Raw genomic sequence first — 17,804 nt, forward strand, 5'->3', positions numbered from 1 at the left:
TAGCTCAGCATATTCAGATTTAATAAAAATCTTCAAGGCACAGTCATATACGCCGACGTCGAAGCAATAAAGAACGATTAAAACACGTTGGTACCTGTAAGAGGGACTACAATTAAAATTAAGCAGAATGGTGTTAAAGTTAGGATATCCTTACAGTTAGTTTCAAGGCACCCATTAACTTTTGAACAAAGAAACCTTGTAGGGAGGATGAAAACAAAGATAAGGAAGGCCTAACCCTTGTCTCTATCTGGACAAGGGGCCTTGGTTGTATTGAAAGCAGCTACAAGCTGAAAATTGGAGACAAGGAGGCCATATCTTATAGCCTCCAAAATATGGATCTAAGTAAGATGTGACTTAAATGAGGAAGAATAGGACACAAAATAGGTTGGGTTTGGACATCAAGCTCTATCTTGTAATCCCGATTCAGTGACAAGCCGAGGAATAGCCTCTCAAAACATATTTTCAATGTTATTGCAGAAAGAGACATAAGCCGGACTCTCTAAGAAGATTGAGAGTCCCACAGAGACCAGGAAGGTTCCCCTAAATCCGGGTGGATGGGATATACCCTGACCCAAACAGTAAATTGGTTACGGATGTTGAGACATCATATAGAATTGAGAAGGGAAGTCATGCACTGTGATGATGGGGGTGGGACGAATGGAGTCATCATTCTGGCACTGACAAACTAACCATGTACACAAAAATGACACGCCATCTAAAGGAATGAACTGTCCAGTCCAGCAATAATAAACATATGTTAATAGTCTAGATGTAATCGAATCAGGAACAGCATTATGTTACGATGCTCCGCATGAAATCATACCTATTGTGATAAATAAAAGCTTTGTGAAGATTTGTGAAGGGAGTTGTTCACAATTAAATAAAAAACGGTGGTAGAATTAGCGAAGGAATTGTGAGTTTAAATAGAAAACAGGAACCATGTGCTGTGGAAGATAGGGAAGATAAGGAGAATCAGTTACAATCTCTAAGAAAGCGAGGGTTGACAGAATGACTAGTAATAGAAGCCACGACAGGGTTAGCAGGACTAAACAGAGAGACATAGATAGTTTCTGGGAAGGTGATGATGTAATGAAGCATTAGAAGACATTGTTGTCTGCGGAAGAATTGATGCGAGAGCTTGGGAATTCAAGGGTAATACGAGCAACCAATGAGTCTAACTAATATCAGGACCTTTCTAGAAGTGGCATGTGCAGCCTGCATGTGACATTTGTGATAAATGTTTTACAGAAGGGAGTGGACGAAAGAGAGTCCAGTCGAATCATTTTGTGTATTCATGAACACCAACTGAGTAAAATGCTTCAAAGAAATCGCGGATATAGCAAATAATATGATGGTTCAGCTGGGAATAGCTTTATTAGTCGCTCGAAATAAAGTCCGGGACGAGGATATCACAGCAGTGGTACTAGTACTACCATTGTTAGCAAAGAATTAGAGGTAACCTTTGAAAGTGTACCAGCTAGAGTCTTCCGGAGTGATTGAAGGCTCTGGCATAGGACGATACATAAACAATATGAAGAATCCCCATGGCATCTGATAAAGAACGGTGGAACTTAGACAGCACTGGGCATATAATGCTGCACCCTAACAGGGAGCACTGAGCGCACTTGACCCAGCAAAGGCTCTCGGCCCTGACAACATCGCGCCTGTCGTGCGGAACACTTGTGCTCCTTTACTAGCCGCACCTCTAGCCAAGCTGTTCCAATACAACTACAACAATGGCATGTACCCGACAATTGGAAAACACCCAGGTATGTCCCTTACACTAAAAGCAGAACAAATCCCATCCAGCCAATTACCGCATCATCAATTTACCCTGAATCATCAGCAAACTGACATGCTCAGTTTTGGGTTCTGCCAGGACCACCCGGCTCCAGACCTCAGGAGAGCCTTGTTCCGAACATGCACAAAAGAGTTGAAATACAGTGGTGAGGTGCCATCAAGGAACCCATTAAAATTGAAGTCAATGCGAATCAGGTGGGAAATTTTCCACTGGCTGGAGTCATGCCTAGCATAAAGGAAGATGTTTGTGGTCGTTGGAAGCCAATCATCTCAGTCGTTGGACAGTGCTGCAGGAGCTCCACACGGCAGGGTTCTAGGTCCAACCATCTGCAGCTGCTTCATCAGTGTGCTTCCTTCTGTCAGAATTTCAGAATTGGGGATACTCACTGATTTTTGGAAAGTGCTCAGTGCCATTCGCAACTCCTCAGATAATGAAGCAGTCCATGTCCGCATGCATCAAAACTTCATAGCTTGGCTTGATAAGTGGCAAGTAACATTCACACCACATAAGTGCCAGGCAATGACTACCTCCAAGAAGTGATTATAAACAGCGCCCTTTATTTTCAATGGTATTACCATCGCCTAAGCCCTAGCGTTTTCATCCTGCAGGTTACCATTGTCTTGAAGCATTATTGGAGCAGCCTCATAAGTTTGAAGCCACAAGAGTATTTCAGATGCTGGGTATTCGGTGGCGAGCGTCTCACCTCCTGAATCACCAATGCCTTTCCATGATCTACAAGGCACAAGTAAGGAGTGTGATGAAATCGTTTTCACTTGCCTGGATGACTGCAACTAAAACAAAACTCAAGAAATTTGTCACCATCCAGGACAAAGCAGCTCGCTTGACCAGCACCCATCCACCACATTAAATATTCCCTCCCTCCACCACCGGCGTACAGTGGCTGCAGTGTGCACCATCTACAACATGAACCGCAGCAAATCGCCAAGGCTTCTTCGACAGCACTGCCCAAACCCGGGACCCCTACCACCAGTAAGGAGAAGTGCAGCATGTGCATGGGAACATCATCACCCACAAGTTCCCATCCAAGTTACGCACCACCCTGACAGGGAAGTATATCACCATTCCTTCATCAGTGCTGGGTAAAATCTTGGAACTCCCTCCATAACAGCACAGTGGGAGTAAATTCACCACACCGACTGCAGCTCACAACCAACTTCACAAGGGTAATTAGGGATGGGCAATAAATGCTGGCCTTTCCAGTGAAGCCCACAGCCCATCAACGAAAAAATAATGTCGCTGAACTTGGAATCGCTGCCCAGATAAGCTGAGCAATGAAAGTTGAATTCTCCACAGATCCCCAACTGGCTGGTGCACCAAAGCATTTGGATCGCAGGCACCGAAATTGCAGCCAAAAGCAGCAGCCATCTAAGGTGAGCAGTAAGGCGTTGAATCAGAAATCGCTGATGGAGTTTCGAAACCCACCGACTACAGGTGAGTTTGTCTGGTCTGAAAAAGTTCGATTTTTGCACCATTCCAATTGTTCCAATTTGGTTTCTGTTCCGAGACACTTGCCAAACGGCTGCATTCATATGATGTCCCTGGCAAGCACTTCACTGCAATATGAGAGCAGGGCATCACGAAATAGCTCGGCCATAACAAATACCTTAAATTTCTTAGAACCTCACAAACTGGTCCTGCAACATAGTGGGTCTGATTGTAATGGAGGAAAACAATTTTAGGGCAATGAATGGGCAATGTGGAGAATTAAACACAAAACCTCGAATAAATAGGAAATGGAGACAAGACACTGCACAGAAGAAGTCACTTCACTCAAGCCAACAATATTGACAGTCTGTGGTTTCGTATTAGAGAATATAAAATCATACCAGTCGGGATATTGACAATAAGGGCCGAGTTCTAATCAGGAAAGAAGCAGATATTGATATGGTTCAGAGTCTTTAATAGACACAGCTGCACAAGTAACTTGAATTACAAGGAACATCGATAAGTTGATTTGGACTATTGATCAAAAGTGGAATGTGGCTGGGGCTAAGATGAGGCCTTTAGTCTTGCCAATGTTTGATTGGAGAAAATTGTGGCTCATCCAAATAGAATGTGGGACAAGTAGTCTGACAACACAGGTAGCGGGCTCTAGAGAGTGAATGGAGTGTTAAAACTTGTACTGACAACTTACATATAAAAGCAGATCCCATATATATGGAAGAAGCATGTAGATGAGGAACAAGAGACGGGGACGATAGATACCTGGGTGGCATCATAGGGAACGGTGCTGTGGGCCGGAGATGATTGTGAGAGAAACCATTGCTGGAGATATGGTATCTTATATGGGATGTTGGGCTTCATAAATAGGGGCATTGAGTACAATAGTAGAGATGTTATGCTGAAACTTTATAAATTGATAGTTAGGCCACAACTTGAGTATTGCATCCAGTCCTTGTCACCACACTTAGGAAGGATGTGAAGGGACTTGAGCGGGCGCTGAGGAGATATACCAAAATGGTTCCGGCGATGGGGCATCTTAGCTACAAGGACAGGTTGTAGCAGTTGGATTTGTTTTCATTTGTGCAAAGGAGGTGGATGGGTGATTTGATAGAAGTGTACAATAATATGACGGGTTTGGATAGGCTAGTCGGGCACAGGCTGTTCCCAGTAGTTAATGGTACAGGGACTAGGGGACACAGACTTACGGTTTTGGGCAAGAGTTACAGCGGGGTTGTGAGGAAAAACCTTTTTTCGCAGCAAGTGTTGAGGTCCTGGAACTCGCTGCCGACAGAAGTGATGGAAGCGGAGATACTCAATATTTTCAAGGGGAGACTGCATCGGCATTTGAGAGAAATAAAGTATCAGGCCTACGGGGATAGAGCGGGGGAGTGGGATTGACTCGATTGCTGTGCAGAGGGCCGGTATGGGCTCGATGGTCCAAAGGACCCCCTTCTGTGTCGTTACATCTCTCTATTCCCTGTTTCCGATCAGATAGATAATAATGGAAACCAGCAAGTCAAGCCCTACCAAAGAGAGGCCAGTGTCCGAGGAATGAAAAGGAGACAGATTGGAGGAGAGGACGGAGAGTCTGGAGCTGATAAACTCCTGATTGATGGTTTTAATGCCGATGGGCTGAGGCAGGGGCAGAGGCCGGCGTTATTATGGGGGCGGAATTAGGTGTCTCTTGTGATTGAGAGGATACGAGCTCGGTAGCATAGCACAGGACAAATAGGGGTCAGAGGTTACATATTCAGCCTGAGACAACAGCCAGGAGGGGGAATGGAATCGTTGAAAAGGGTTAGCAGATTGTGGTGGGGCCAATAGTGGAGGGTTGGTCTTCACCGTGTGGAACAAATCGCAGCTCATGCAAAACAGACTGTTGCAGTCTGATAACACAGAGGTAGTGGAGTGTAGACAGAGATGGTGGAGAGCTGGAGCTGGGTCTTGTCAGCAGACATGTGGACGCTGACCCCATGTCTGTAGCTTATGTCACAAAAGGCAGCATGTAGATGAGGAAGAGGCGGGGCAAGAATGGAAAGTTCAGAGACTCGAGAGTTAACGCTGCTGGTATGGAAAGTTAAGACGTTGCTGGAGATGCTCTGGCTATGGTCAGTTTGGTAAGACTGGAACCGAGAGAGGCAGTCCCACCAAAAGAAGCCAGAGGCAGAGGTATGCAAGACCACGGGTGGGTTAACTGCAGGGTAGGATGAGAGGGTGGAATTGGCGAGGGGTGAGGCCATGGAGGATTTAAACTCCAAGATCAGAATTTTAAATGTAAACCTTCGAGGTGGGGTTTCTGGGAGACACTGGAGCTCAGTGAGACCGAGAGCAATGGGCGAGTGGGACTTGGGCAGTGCTGGACACTGACAGCAGAATTTAGGACTGGTTGGCATTGATAAAAGGTACAGGTTGGATGGCTGGCCAGGAGAGAATTGGAGGAATGTAGTCAGGAGGTGGCACTGTTCTAACTTTATGGGATCTGTTAACCCATGTAGAATAAATGGTAAACATCTGCAGTAAAATAGCGGAGATAGGAATGTCAATGAGGCACGTTCACTTTCCGTCCCCTAATATCACGCACAGTAATTTCTAGGCTTCAATAGTGAACATCATCTTTAACTGTCCTTGTGCTAGGGACTGATACATCAAACTTTTAATTGTGAATCTACAGGGACAGCTTGAAAGGGGTCTGCTTGTGTATCTGGATTCTTTATACACTGCGGAGAAATAAATAACATTTATAAATGAACCAGTAGGAGTGAACATGGTCAATACAATTACATGATAACTGTAAATGGAGCCGCCCCTTTTGTTGGGTCAGTCCTGAATGAGCACAGCTTTCAGCCTCATTCCCCAGCGAGGTCTGATGACGATAATGCCCTTGACTTTGAGTTGTTTGTGATTTATCCACCACATTATTTACTTCAGACTCATAGGTCTTGATGTAATGTATTTGTTCATGTGTCTGTAACTAATAGCAATGATCAGGGGTATAAAAGTGTCAGTGGAGACTTATTTCCTGTATAAATCAGGGCCCATTGCATAGTATCAGCTCAGAGTGCCTGCCGGAACTGTGGGTTCCACTCCCACAAAAGTCACCCCTTCTCACAGAAATGGGATATCCAGTAGTCTATCAGATAGAAGACATTTACTATCCTGTTATTGCAGCCGTTGGAGTTTCTGGTGAGCCGTTATCCTAGCTCGTTATGGTTAAATCTGTGGCAACTGTGCTGCTGGACTTGGCCATTGATTTCTAGAAGCATGTGTTACACGATCATCTGTTCTGCTCCATCAGTTGAATGAGGGATTGTACAATTTTTCTGAAGTTTTGTAATAGCTGCGTTATATCCATAATGATATTTGTTTACCCATCCCTGGTAGTGTTCCAGGTTTATTTTCTTCACTGCCTGTATTGGAGACAGAGCTAAAAGCAGGAATCAGACCATCAGAAGTAGTTCACAGTTTCACGATGTGGAAGTAATCTGTCCTGAAATATTTTTTTCATGAATGTGTTTCCAGTGATTGATAATGAGGCAGCTCACGGTCTCAGTGTTCCAAGGAGGCGGTGTAATGTCCTCCCCACAATAACATGGTTCTGTTTAACTGGGATTTCAATGTATGTAATGTCTTTCACTGTTGTGCAATATTATTTTGCAGTGTCTGTATCTGACGCCGTTTCAGAGGTCTGGCGACTGAACTGAGTTTGCTCCTCACTCTTTAACATCTCCTTCGCTGCTTCAATGCGGATGGATTCACTGACTGTCGTTGGAATTCATTGTAAAATTAAATGTTTTGGGGTTATGCTGTGTCAGTTTGCAATGTATCTGTTGGAAGCAGGAGCACTTCTATTGATCATGGAGATTATAAGGAGCAGTGGTGATGTTGGCGTTTTGTTAATTCAACAATCGCGCCATCTAACGTTGTACTTTATAATTACAGGAGAAGGGGCATCAATTATTGCCGGGTCTATCTGGAAGAGACATTATGTTCTGTTTATTGCAGGCATTACAGATGAGGTGAAGGCGAACAAGTGAAGACTTCGGTGATCTGCAGAAATATTAAACTATTCACGGAGTCTACAACATTGAACAAACTGACACAGAGAATAAGATTATTGAACATGGGAATGTTGAACAGAATTCAGGCGCAAGATGTAGGATTAATTCGGATTTGAAAAGGGGCATTGAGAGAGACAGCAGAGATATTGCAGGGAGATAGAGTGGAGCAATCAACAGACAGACTTAGAAGGATAACGCCGGGTAGAATGAAGGGAGAGAGACAGCGACAGCAGTGTGAATAATTAATCGGAATGAACAGCTGAAACTTATTCTGGAAACACACAGCAGTTCAGGCAGCATCGTAGAGAGAGATGCAGAGTTAACATTTCAGGTCGATAACAGGTCATCAGAACTGAGTGTTTCCAGCATTTCTGTTGCTGTTTCAGATTTCCCGCATTCGTACTATTTTGCTATTGTGCTCAAGCTTATTAACTGTATAAATGAAAATATAATTGAATGGTATTGAAAAATAGAATCAGGCATTTGTTGATCGTCATGAGGATACTCCATTTTAAAAACTCGGCTAGATCATAATTAACTAAAAGCGAGGCTGGTTAAATTATTACATTTTTAGTGTCATTTTAATTGAATATGCTAAGTAAATTTATAGAACACATTATGTCTCCAACGAGTTCGTATGTGACATCATTAATCACATATATTAATGGGAGAATGTATGAATTAAGTTGTGTTACTTCGATCTATGTATTAGATTTCCTCTAACACTCTGCTGCACTCTCCCTGCGAATCACATCCTCTCCTCCCCTGGCAGTGAACCTTCTGTCTCCTCTTCCATTGTTTCAGATTATCCGCTTTCCTAAACCTTCAGCCCCTGACTCCCCTCCAACTCCCACATGTCCTTTTCCTTGTCTCCCTCCCACTCTCACTCACTGGCTCGCCCTCCAGCTGCCTCTTTCAATCCGAACCGAAGCCTCAAACTCAGCGGCTCTCGGCATTTACCGTAATGTGCCAGCCCCTGTCGGCTCTGTTAATCAAGAGCAACAGATCAGCAGCACCTCCCTCTGTCCCCGCACCTTCCAGGCTTTCAGTCAGGAGCCCAAAAACCGGATACAACACTTTGGATTCCGGATCTGTAAAATCCCTTCTCCCTTCCCCACCAGCACTGTACCCTTGACTCGACCCTTCCAGTGGATCCGGCGCTCACTTTATTCACTTTCTGCATCGATTTCCCAATGTATTATCGATAATCATGTTTAAAAACATTTCACTGCCCGAAAGCGCTGCCCAGGTCAATGAACCGGTATCCACCGCTCGATGCAGCAACAAAGCTGGAATGTTCACCCAGAGCCCGTCAAACTGATGCTTTGGCTCCAGTTCTGATCAGTAATTTATCCGCTTCCCTTTTCTCTCTCTTACAGTTAACCTGGTGGCGATTGTGATCCTGTCCCGAGGAAAGTGCGGTCTCTCCAAATGCATCACTCGCTACCTGGTGGGAATGGCCGCGGCCGATCTCCTGGTCGTCATCTCTGATCCCATATTGAGTTGGATTGGTCAGATCTATTTCCCAGATATATTCCTGCACATTACTTCCGTGTGTAGTCTCATTTACCTCCTGATTTCTGCGTCCACGGTGGTTTCTGTGTGGCTCACAGTCGCTTTCACCTTTGATCGATTTGTGGCCATTTGTTGTGAGCAGCTGAAAACAAAATATTGCACCGAGAAAACGGCGGCTGTGGTTATCGGAACAGTGAGTGTGCTGGGCTGTTTAGAGTCTGTCCCCTGGTACTTTGCATATGAACCTAAGCATATAATTGATGATGTTCCCTGGGGTTGTAACCCTAAACTGAGCTTCTTTACTTCCCCATTATGGGGAGTCTATGAGTTGTTTCACCTGATTTTAACCCCTTGTGTCCCGTTCTTTCTGATTTTGCTGCTCAATGCTCTGACGGTCAGACGTATTTTAGCGGCCAGTAGAGTCCGCAGGCGACTGCGGGGCCGCAGCGATGGAGAGAATCACAAGGACCCAGAGATGGAGAATCGAAGGAAATCCATCGTTTTACTCTTCAGTTTATCTGGCAGTTTTATATTGTTATGGGTGGTCCTGGTTTTCTATAAACTTTATGCGCGAATTGCAGATATTCGGCTTTATTACTCCACCACTGACCCTCATTATATCACAGAACACACAGCAACAATGCTGCAGCTTCTGAGTTCCTGCACCAACACGTGTATTTACGCTGTGACCCAGACTAAATTCAGAGAGGAGCTGAGGAATGCAGTGAAATACCCACTCAATCTAATTATTAAATTAGTTAAGTCATAGCTGAAGGCTTTCAAGCACTACAACACAATCCCATTTCATCCCCCATTTACCCCATTTCACACTGGGCAGAAATATAATTTTACATTAGCAGCAGAGAGCCCAGACATTATCTTAAACGTGATATTACATTGTATTGATGATCTGACATATTGAGGCGACAATAGGTCAGGTGACCTGCAGACGTCACCTGAATTGTTGCTCTAAAAGGCGGCACTAAAGAGCTCAGCGGGACTTCTGGTAAATGGCCCGCCCTGCACCGGCAGCACAATGGGCAAACCCACCAATCACAGTCGCTGCTGTGGGCCTGCTCAGATTGGGAGCACTCCACATAAACGGAGAGACAGAAAGACATAGATAGATAGAGCGATAGATAGAGGACGGCAAAGACAGTGAGAGAGAGAGAGTTACTTAAAGAGATGAACATACAGATAGAGGCAGGAAGCAACTGGAAATGAGAGATAGTGAGATTCGCAAGCAGAGAGAGAAACAGAGATCAGGACTATGAAGCGAAGAGAGAGGCAGAAAGGAAATTTAGAGAAACAGAAAGTGAAAGTGATTACAGAGCGTAGAGTGGCAGAGAAAACAAGTTAAAGAAAGAGACCAATCGAACTATGTAAAGAAGAAAAGAGTATGAGCTGCTGATGGTGAAATGGATAGAGAGAGAAAAGAGAGAAAACGAAATATACCAAAGGAGGGAGAGAGTGAGAAATTAATGGGTAGAAAGACTGAGAAGGCAGAGAGAGAAACCGGTAAAAGATGAGCTGGAGAAAAATAGAAAGAGAAAAATAGGATTAGAAAAAAATACAAGTGGGAACACCATCAACAGGAAAGGCACATGTGTATATTAAAGAACAAAAAACGTATAACACAGATTAAGAGAAAGAGGGAATTTGTGAGAAAGAGAAAGTTGAGTTAAATTTTTAGACACATGGAGAAATAAACTGAGAGGCAGACGGAAAGTTATACAGGAATCAAACAGACACGCAGGGGAAATTACAAAGAGAGATATTTTAAACAAATATGTTGTTTCTGCCTTCACAGTAGAAGACACAAAAACACAAAGGAAATTGTGGGGAACAAAGGGTCTAACGAGGGTGAGGAACTTAAAGTAATTAATATTAGTAAATGAAAGGTAATAGAGAAATTAATGGGACTAAAAGATGACAAATCTTCTGGACCTGGAGGCTTATATCCTTGGGTTTAAAAATGGGAGGCTGCAGAGTTAGTTGATGCATTGGTTTTGATGTTCCAGAAATCCCTAGGTTCTAGAAAGATGCTCGAGGATTGGAAGGTAGCAAATGTAACCAAACTGTAACAAAAGGAGAGACAGAAAACAAGGATCTTAAGGCCAGTTAGCCTGACATCAATAATAGGGAAATTGCTAGAATCTAGTATTAAGGACGTTGTAACAGGGCACTTGGAAAATTAAAATGTGATAAGGCAGCTTCCACACGGTTTTATGAAAGGGAAATCTCGTTTGACAAAACTATCAGGGCTAGAAATTCAGAGAAACTGGAAGAATGGAATAGAGTCCTTACAGGAGGCGGGGTGGGAGGAAGTGTAGTCCAAGGAGCTTTGGGAGTCAGTGGGCTTGTAGTGATTTCCGCTGCCTCCAAAATAATCCCACCTCCAAACGCATCTTCCCCTCCCCTTTAAGCATTCCATAAGGAACGCTCCCTCCGAGACACCCTGGTCCACTCCACTATCAACCCAAACAGCCCTTCCCCTTCGCCTGGCACCTTCCCGTGCAAGCGCAGGAGATGTAACACCGGCCCCTATAACACCCCCCTTCCCACTGTCCAGGGCCCCAAACACCCCTTTCAGGTGAAACAGCGATTTACTTGTACTTCTTGCAGTCTAGTATACTGTATTCGCTGCTCACGATGTGGTCTCCTCTACATTGGGGAGACCAAACCCAGATTGGGTGACTGCTTTGCGGCACACCTCCGTTCAGTCTGTAAGGGTGACCCCGAGCTTCCGGTCGCCTGTCATTTTAATTCACCGCTCCATTCCCACTCGGACCTCACCCTCCTTGGCCTCTTGTATTGTTCCACGGAAGCTCAATGTAAACTCGAGGAAGAGCTCCTCATCTTCCGATTTGGCACTTGGCAGCCTTCCGGACTCAATATCGAGTTCAACAATTTCAGGTCATTACCTCGGCCCCTATTACTTTTTTACTTAAAATTTTTTCCACCCCTTTGTTTTGGGTCATCCTTTCCTCCCCCCCCCTTTCCTTTTGTTTCCCTCAACCACCTGGCAGCTATCTCTTATCCTGACAGTACACTTCACACCTAATCTCAGCCTATTACCATCTCATCTGGTTTCAAATACCTTTTATTGTCACTTTTACTTCTGTTGTCTGATCGCAGCCCTGCCTTCGGTCTATTTTATTTTCTTTGAGTTTTGAAGAAGGGTTTCGACCCGAAACATCAACTCAAATTTATCTCCACGGATGTTGCCTGACCTGGTGAATTGTTCCAGCATTTTCTGTTGTTATTTCGGATTTCCAGCATCTGCAGTATTTTGCTATCGAGGAGTGAGACAATTGGAGAGTTCTTCACAGGGCCGGCAGAGGCAGTATGGGCCGAACGGCTGACTTCTATGCAATAAGATTCTATGAAGGCATGCAGCAGCATAGATATACAGAGTGAGATAGAGAGAGGGAAAGAGAAAGCAAAGGCTGCCATAAAAAGAGAAATGAGAAAGCGATAGACAGAAATTAAAAGAACATTGAAAAATGAGAGAGAAGCAGACTGAGATTAACAGTTATACAACAGAGAGACAGAGACGATGAAAGACAGACAGACACAAATACAAACAGGTCGGTAGAGACAGGAGTGAGATTAAAACACATAAAGCACTAGATAATGCTTTTCAAACTCTCATTGTAATCAGCCTGGAGTGTGGGAGTGCAGACTAGCAGAACAGCAGCAGGTGAAGCAGGCGGGCCAGTTAATGTATGTTCTGGGATAATACACTGTTGGGTTTAATTTTGACAGTTCTAAAGGTGATGCCTGGAAGCTGCATAATGAAATCACCCAGTCTGCTAAGCTGACCCTGTCCATCACTTACTGCAGTAGGTTTACCAGCTGACCTGTACAAAGTGTAACATTCCCAGTGACCTGCTGTATTCTGTAATAAATCGTAATGTACTCTTACCTTTCCGGTGTTTTAATAAACTGGACTATAACAACAAACAAAACAAAGTCAACGTGAAATAAACCCCCAAAACTGCTGGAAATACACAACAGGTCAGAAAGAATAAGGGTAATTATTTCGGGATTGGACAATCGTCTTCCTAATTGAAACAAGGAGACACAGATTGATAGATTAATCCATAACTATATTTGTGTGTATGTGTGTATTGACATATGTAAAAATTACAACCCCAGGGAGAAACATCAGTAGAGTGTGTAACAGATTATTTCAGTCAATGATCCCATTCACAAAAATAGAAAAAAATAGCATCCAAAGCTCGAACTCATCTGGATGACTAGAGATATAAACATTAAAATGAAACAGAAAGAACGAAGTTTATGCTAAACGACAGCTTCATAATTCAATCTAGAACCAAGCAGTATACTAAAAGTAGACAGGAGAACGGGGGGTAAAAGAGAGTTTATGAAAATAAATTAGCGGCTAACATAAAAGCAGACCCAAAAATATTTTATAAACATATAGATAGTAAAAGGGTAGTGAAAAGTAGGGTTGGCCGGTTAGGGTTAAAAAAGAGGGCATACTTTTGTTTTCACTACAGAAGAGGATGCTGACAATGTCACAGTGCTGGAGGAGGTAGTAGAGAAATGGGATTCGATAAAATATATTAAGAGAAGACAATTACAAGGTTGGCAGTGCTCAAAGTAGCAAAGTCACCCGGTCTAGATAGGATGCATCCTATGTTTCTGAGGGAAGTAAAGGTGAAACTTGTGCAGACTTTGGCCACAAGCTTCCGATCTTCCTTGGATATGGGAGTGGTGCTAGAGCATTGGAGGATTGCAATTGTTAAACACATGTTTCAAAAAGGGGAGACTGATAAACATAGTAATTGCAGTCCATGTAGCCTAACGTTAGTGGTGGGTAAGATTTAGAGACATTAATCAGTGACAAAACGCATTGGCATTTGGAAAAATACGGGTCACTAAATGAAAGACAGCAGGGATTTTTTAAAGCCAAGCCGTGTTTCACTAAGTTCATTGAGGTATTTGATGACACGGTAAAGGTTGATGAGGGTAGTGCGGTTGATGTTGTGTATATGGACTTCCATGAAGCAATGGATAAAATATCACATAATAGACTGTTTAGAAAAATTGAGGATAAACTTGGGAACAGGCTGCATGGATATAAAATTGATTAAGGAACAGAAAGCAAAGAGTAGTGGTGAATGGTTATTCTTCACACTGGAGGGTAGTGCGCATTGGAAGGACTAGGCAGACTAGAGAAATAGGCAGACATTTGTCAAATGAAATTTAAATGGGTGACCCCCTTATCCTGAAGAGATGCACCCAAGTTCGAGATTCCCACATGAGGATTAACGCCTAAAGAGGCCAAAAATGGGGCGCTAGCCAAGTTCCGGCTGGGTGCAAGGAGCTTAGTGCCTCGCCCCAAATTGAGCATCCATTTAGCGCCGGTGCTAAATCTTAGCGCCCGCTCATGGGCACAGGCAGATTATAGCGTCATTTGAGTGTGCAACGCCTTTTGGGCACCCCAGACCAGGAATTCAGTGGTGCTCCACTCCATAGGGCCTGGCACTTACAGTGACAGCTTACCTGGAGCCTTACCCAGTCGCTCTCAGCCTGGGGGTGCGTTATTTAAAGTGGACTGGTGTGGTTTAAAAGCGGCAGCCATTTTTGGAGCACAACTTCTTCGAGAGCAACAGAGAGTTGCTGAGCTGCACACAGAGAGCCTTTTCGCCACTGAGTCCGCGCAGGCAGAGGAACTTCAGCCTTCTGACCATCACCTTGCTGTTGGTGTGCATTTACAACGGGAAAACTTCCTGTGCGCACTTATTTGGGGGCTGCATTGGAGGGGAGCGTCCTGCTGCTGAATCATCTGGAAAGGGCACGGAGACGCAGGGAGAGAGGAGCAGGAATGGCCAGAGGGAGGACGGCCAACAGACGTCGCCAAACCAGATTTTACACTGGCAGTGTTTTCCGACAGCAGTTTTCCTACATGAACATGTTGGAAGAGCAGTGATTCAGAAGGTTGCGATTTAGAAAGGAGGTTGTGAATGTGCTGTGCGACCTGTTTCAGGCAGAACTGCAGCCTCAGATAAGGTGCAGGACATCTCTGTCGGTGGCTGTGAAGATGACTGTTGCCCTGAACTTCTACGCGAGCGGCGCTTTTCAGGCTGCATCTGGGGACATAACCAGCATCTCGCAGTTTGTGGTGCATTGCTACATCCGTCAAGTGACTGATGCCCTGTTTAAAAGGAGGCGGCATTACATCTCCTTCAAAATGACCCCGGACAAGCAGTGGGAGCGCGCAGAGGGCTTCGCTGCAATAGCAGACTTCTCAATGGTGCAGGGTGCCATTGACTGCACGCACGTGGCTTTGCAGGCACCTGCATTCAATTCGGAGGAGTTCCGCAGCCGCAAGGTGTTCCATTCCTTGAATGTGCAGCTGGTCTGTGACCACTGACAGCTGATCCTCACAGTGAATGCGCAGTTCCCAGGCAGCAACCATGACGCCTTCATCCTGCGCCAGACTTCGGCAGCAGACTTTTTGAGGCCCTGACTCACACAGGAGGCTGGCTTCTAGGGAACAAGGGCTATCCTCTGTGCCAGTGGCAAATTGAGCCGCCCCTTTAATAGTTGTCCGGCACCACTGTGTCTGGGGGAAAGTGATTATTGACAGCACCTGCACTGCGCACCATCGCCGCAAATTTGGGTTGCACCGCCGGGTTAGCACCTTAGGAGCCTCGTGCAGTGCTTGATTTAGTGCCGCAATCAACTTCAGGGGCGCAACGACCCAATATCGCACTAGGTGGCGCTAAATTGCGCCTGGCGCCAAACTTTGCACATCGCCAGGACTAGCGCCCCAAAAGCGGCTATATGGCCTAGAATTGGGTTGGATGCACCAGGAATTAGCGCCTAAAGAGGGCAATAACTGGGGCGATAGCCAAATTCTGGAAAGTGTGAGGTTATGCACTTTGGCAGGAAAAATCACAGAGCAAGTTATTATCTTAATGGCAAGAAACTGGAAAGTACTGTAGTACAAAGGGATCTGGGGGTCCTGGTGCACGAAACTCAAAAAGTTAGTATGCAGGTGCAGCAAGTGATCAAGAAGGCCAATGGAATGTTGGCTTTTATTGCTAGGGGGATGGAATATAAAAACAGGGAGGTATTGCTGCAGTTGTACAAGATATTGGTGAGACCGCACCTGGAATACTGCATACAGTTTTGGTGTCCATACTTAAGAAAAGATATACCGTAAGGAATGACCCAGATTCTGCCTCGCCTCGCCACCAGGGGGCTCCATGAACTCTCTTAATTGTGTCCTTCTTTATTCATTATTGTATTCACCTGTGCATTGTTAGATGCCTACTATTTAAGTGGTGTTCACTTTACGTTCATTGCTCAGTCTTGAGTTGCACTGCCTGGTGATACCTCTTGCTGGCCTGCTGGCTTGTATTCTGTGCTGTTGTTATTTTGTTTATGTCAAGTAAAGTCTACCTTTGTTTTACAACCTAACCTTCGTCTCAGTTTGCCTTACTGCAGTTGGGTCCACCGAGTTCCGGTCCTTACAGCAAGACTGAGCCAAAACATGGACCCAGCAGAGAAGGACCAATGGCTAAGACAAATTTCTGAACAGCTACAACTGATCTTGAGCGAACTGCGGTGCCTCGCCACGGCATTCTCCCGAAGCCAGAATCAGCTGGAGGCCCTCGTCATTGCTTTTTATCGGAGCCAGAACCAGAATCAGGTGATCCAAGCTGCTCCAGCACCGTTACCCGCTCCTACGGTTGCGCCTTTCCCTCTGAAAGAACCCCGATTACCTGCACCCGAGCGCTACGATGGTAATCCAGGAGGATGTCGAGGTTTCCTAACCCAGTGTTCCCTGGCTTTCCAACTGCAGAGTTCATTATTTCCCAGTGACTGTTCCCGAGTGGCCTACATCATTTCGCTACTCACCGTCAAGGCACTTACCTGGGCTACGGCCGTCTGGGAACAGCAAATTCTGGCATGTTCAATATACCAACTTTTCTCGGAAGAAATGAGAAGGGTTTTTGATCACCCTGTCAGTGGGAGAGAGGCATCGAACAAACTGCTTCGGCTTCGCCAGGGGGTTCGTAGCATTGCGGACTACGCAATTGAGTTTCGCACTCTCGCTGCAGAGAGCCAATGGGATTCGGAGGCGCTCATCGCTACTTTTTGCCACGGTCTCACGGATGAGATCAAGGACAAACTGGCATCCAGAGTTCCGGTGAGTGATTTGGAGTCTCTCTTTGATATCTCCATTCGTGTGGATAATCGTCTCCGTGAGAGGCGAAGAGAACGCCACTCCTTTTGCACCCCGCTTCCAGAGACCAGAGCCTTTCCTGCTTTGAAGCCATCTGAGAACCTTCGAGCCATCCCGAGTCCATCTTTGACCGATCCAGAGGAGCCCATGCGGGTGGGAGTAACCCGCCTCTCGCAGCCCGAACGTGATTGCCGAATGAGAGAGGGATCTTGCCTCTATTGTGGGGAAACTGGCCACTTTCGCTCTTCCTGTCCAGAGTTGCTGGGAACAGCCAGGGCTCGTCCAGGACGGAGGGACCTGAGACGAGCGTAACCATCCCTTCCGACACCACTGTTTCTAGGGTTTTGCTGGCATCCTCCCTTTTCTGGGGCCATCAACAACATGATCTTAAGGCCCTGGTGGATTCGGGGTCTGATGGTAACTTCATAGATCTGGGGTTAGCTAAACAGCTCAAGATTCCCCTGACCAATCCTGATCACCCCCTCACTGTTGTTGCCCTGGATGGAAGACCCCTGGGTTCTGGAACCATTCACCATCATACTGCCCCCCTGTGTTTGGGCGTGGAAGGACAACATTTCGAGACCATCCAATTCTCCCTTATCCACTCTTCCCAGTTTCCATTAACTCTGGGTTATCCTTGGTTGGCCTGCCATAATCCTCGCTTGGATTGGGCCACCGGCCGGCTTACGGAATGGGGCTCCGCCTGCCATACTACCTGTCTTCGTGCCAAGTCTCCTTC

The 17,804-nt window shown here is 45.4% G+C and overlaps 1 protein-coding gene across 1 annotated transcript; it reads left to right on the forward strand.

The window, feature by feature from the left end:
* The first annotated feature begins 3,093 nt into the window (after nucleotides 1-3,093).
* LOC147087222 (putative G protein-coupled receptor 139) lies at nucleotides 3,094-9,607 on the forward strand. The gene is made up of 2 exons (XM_085978121.1): nucleotides 3,094-3,253; nucleotides 8,703-9,607. The coding sequence occupies exons 1-2, from the start codon at nucleotides 3,094-3,096 to the stop codon at nucleotides 9,605-9,607; spliced, it is 1,065 nt and encodes a 354-aa protein (XP_085834247.1).
* The last annotated feature ends 8,197 nt before the right edge of the window (nucleotides 9,608-17,804 follow it).

Source organism: Somniosus microcephalus, unplaced genomic scaffold, assembly GCF_052327205.1.
Source record: "Somniosus microcephalus isolate GS21.2 unplaced genomic scaffold, FLI_Smic_1.0 unresolved_chr6, whole genome shotgun sequence".
Taxonomy (NCBI): domain Eukaryota; kingdom Metazoa; phylum Chordata; class Chondrichthyes; order Squaliformes; family Somniosidae; genus Somniosus; species Somniosus microcephalus.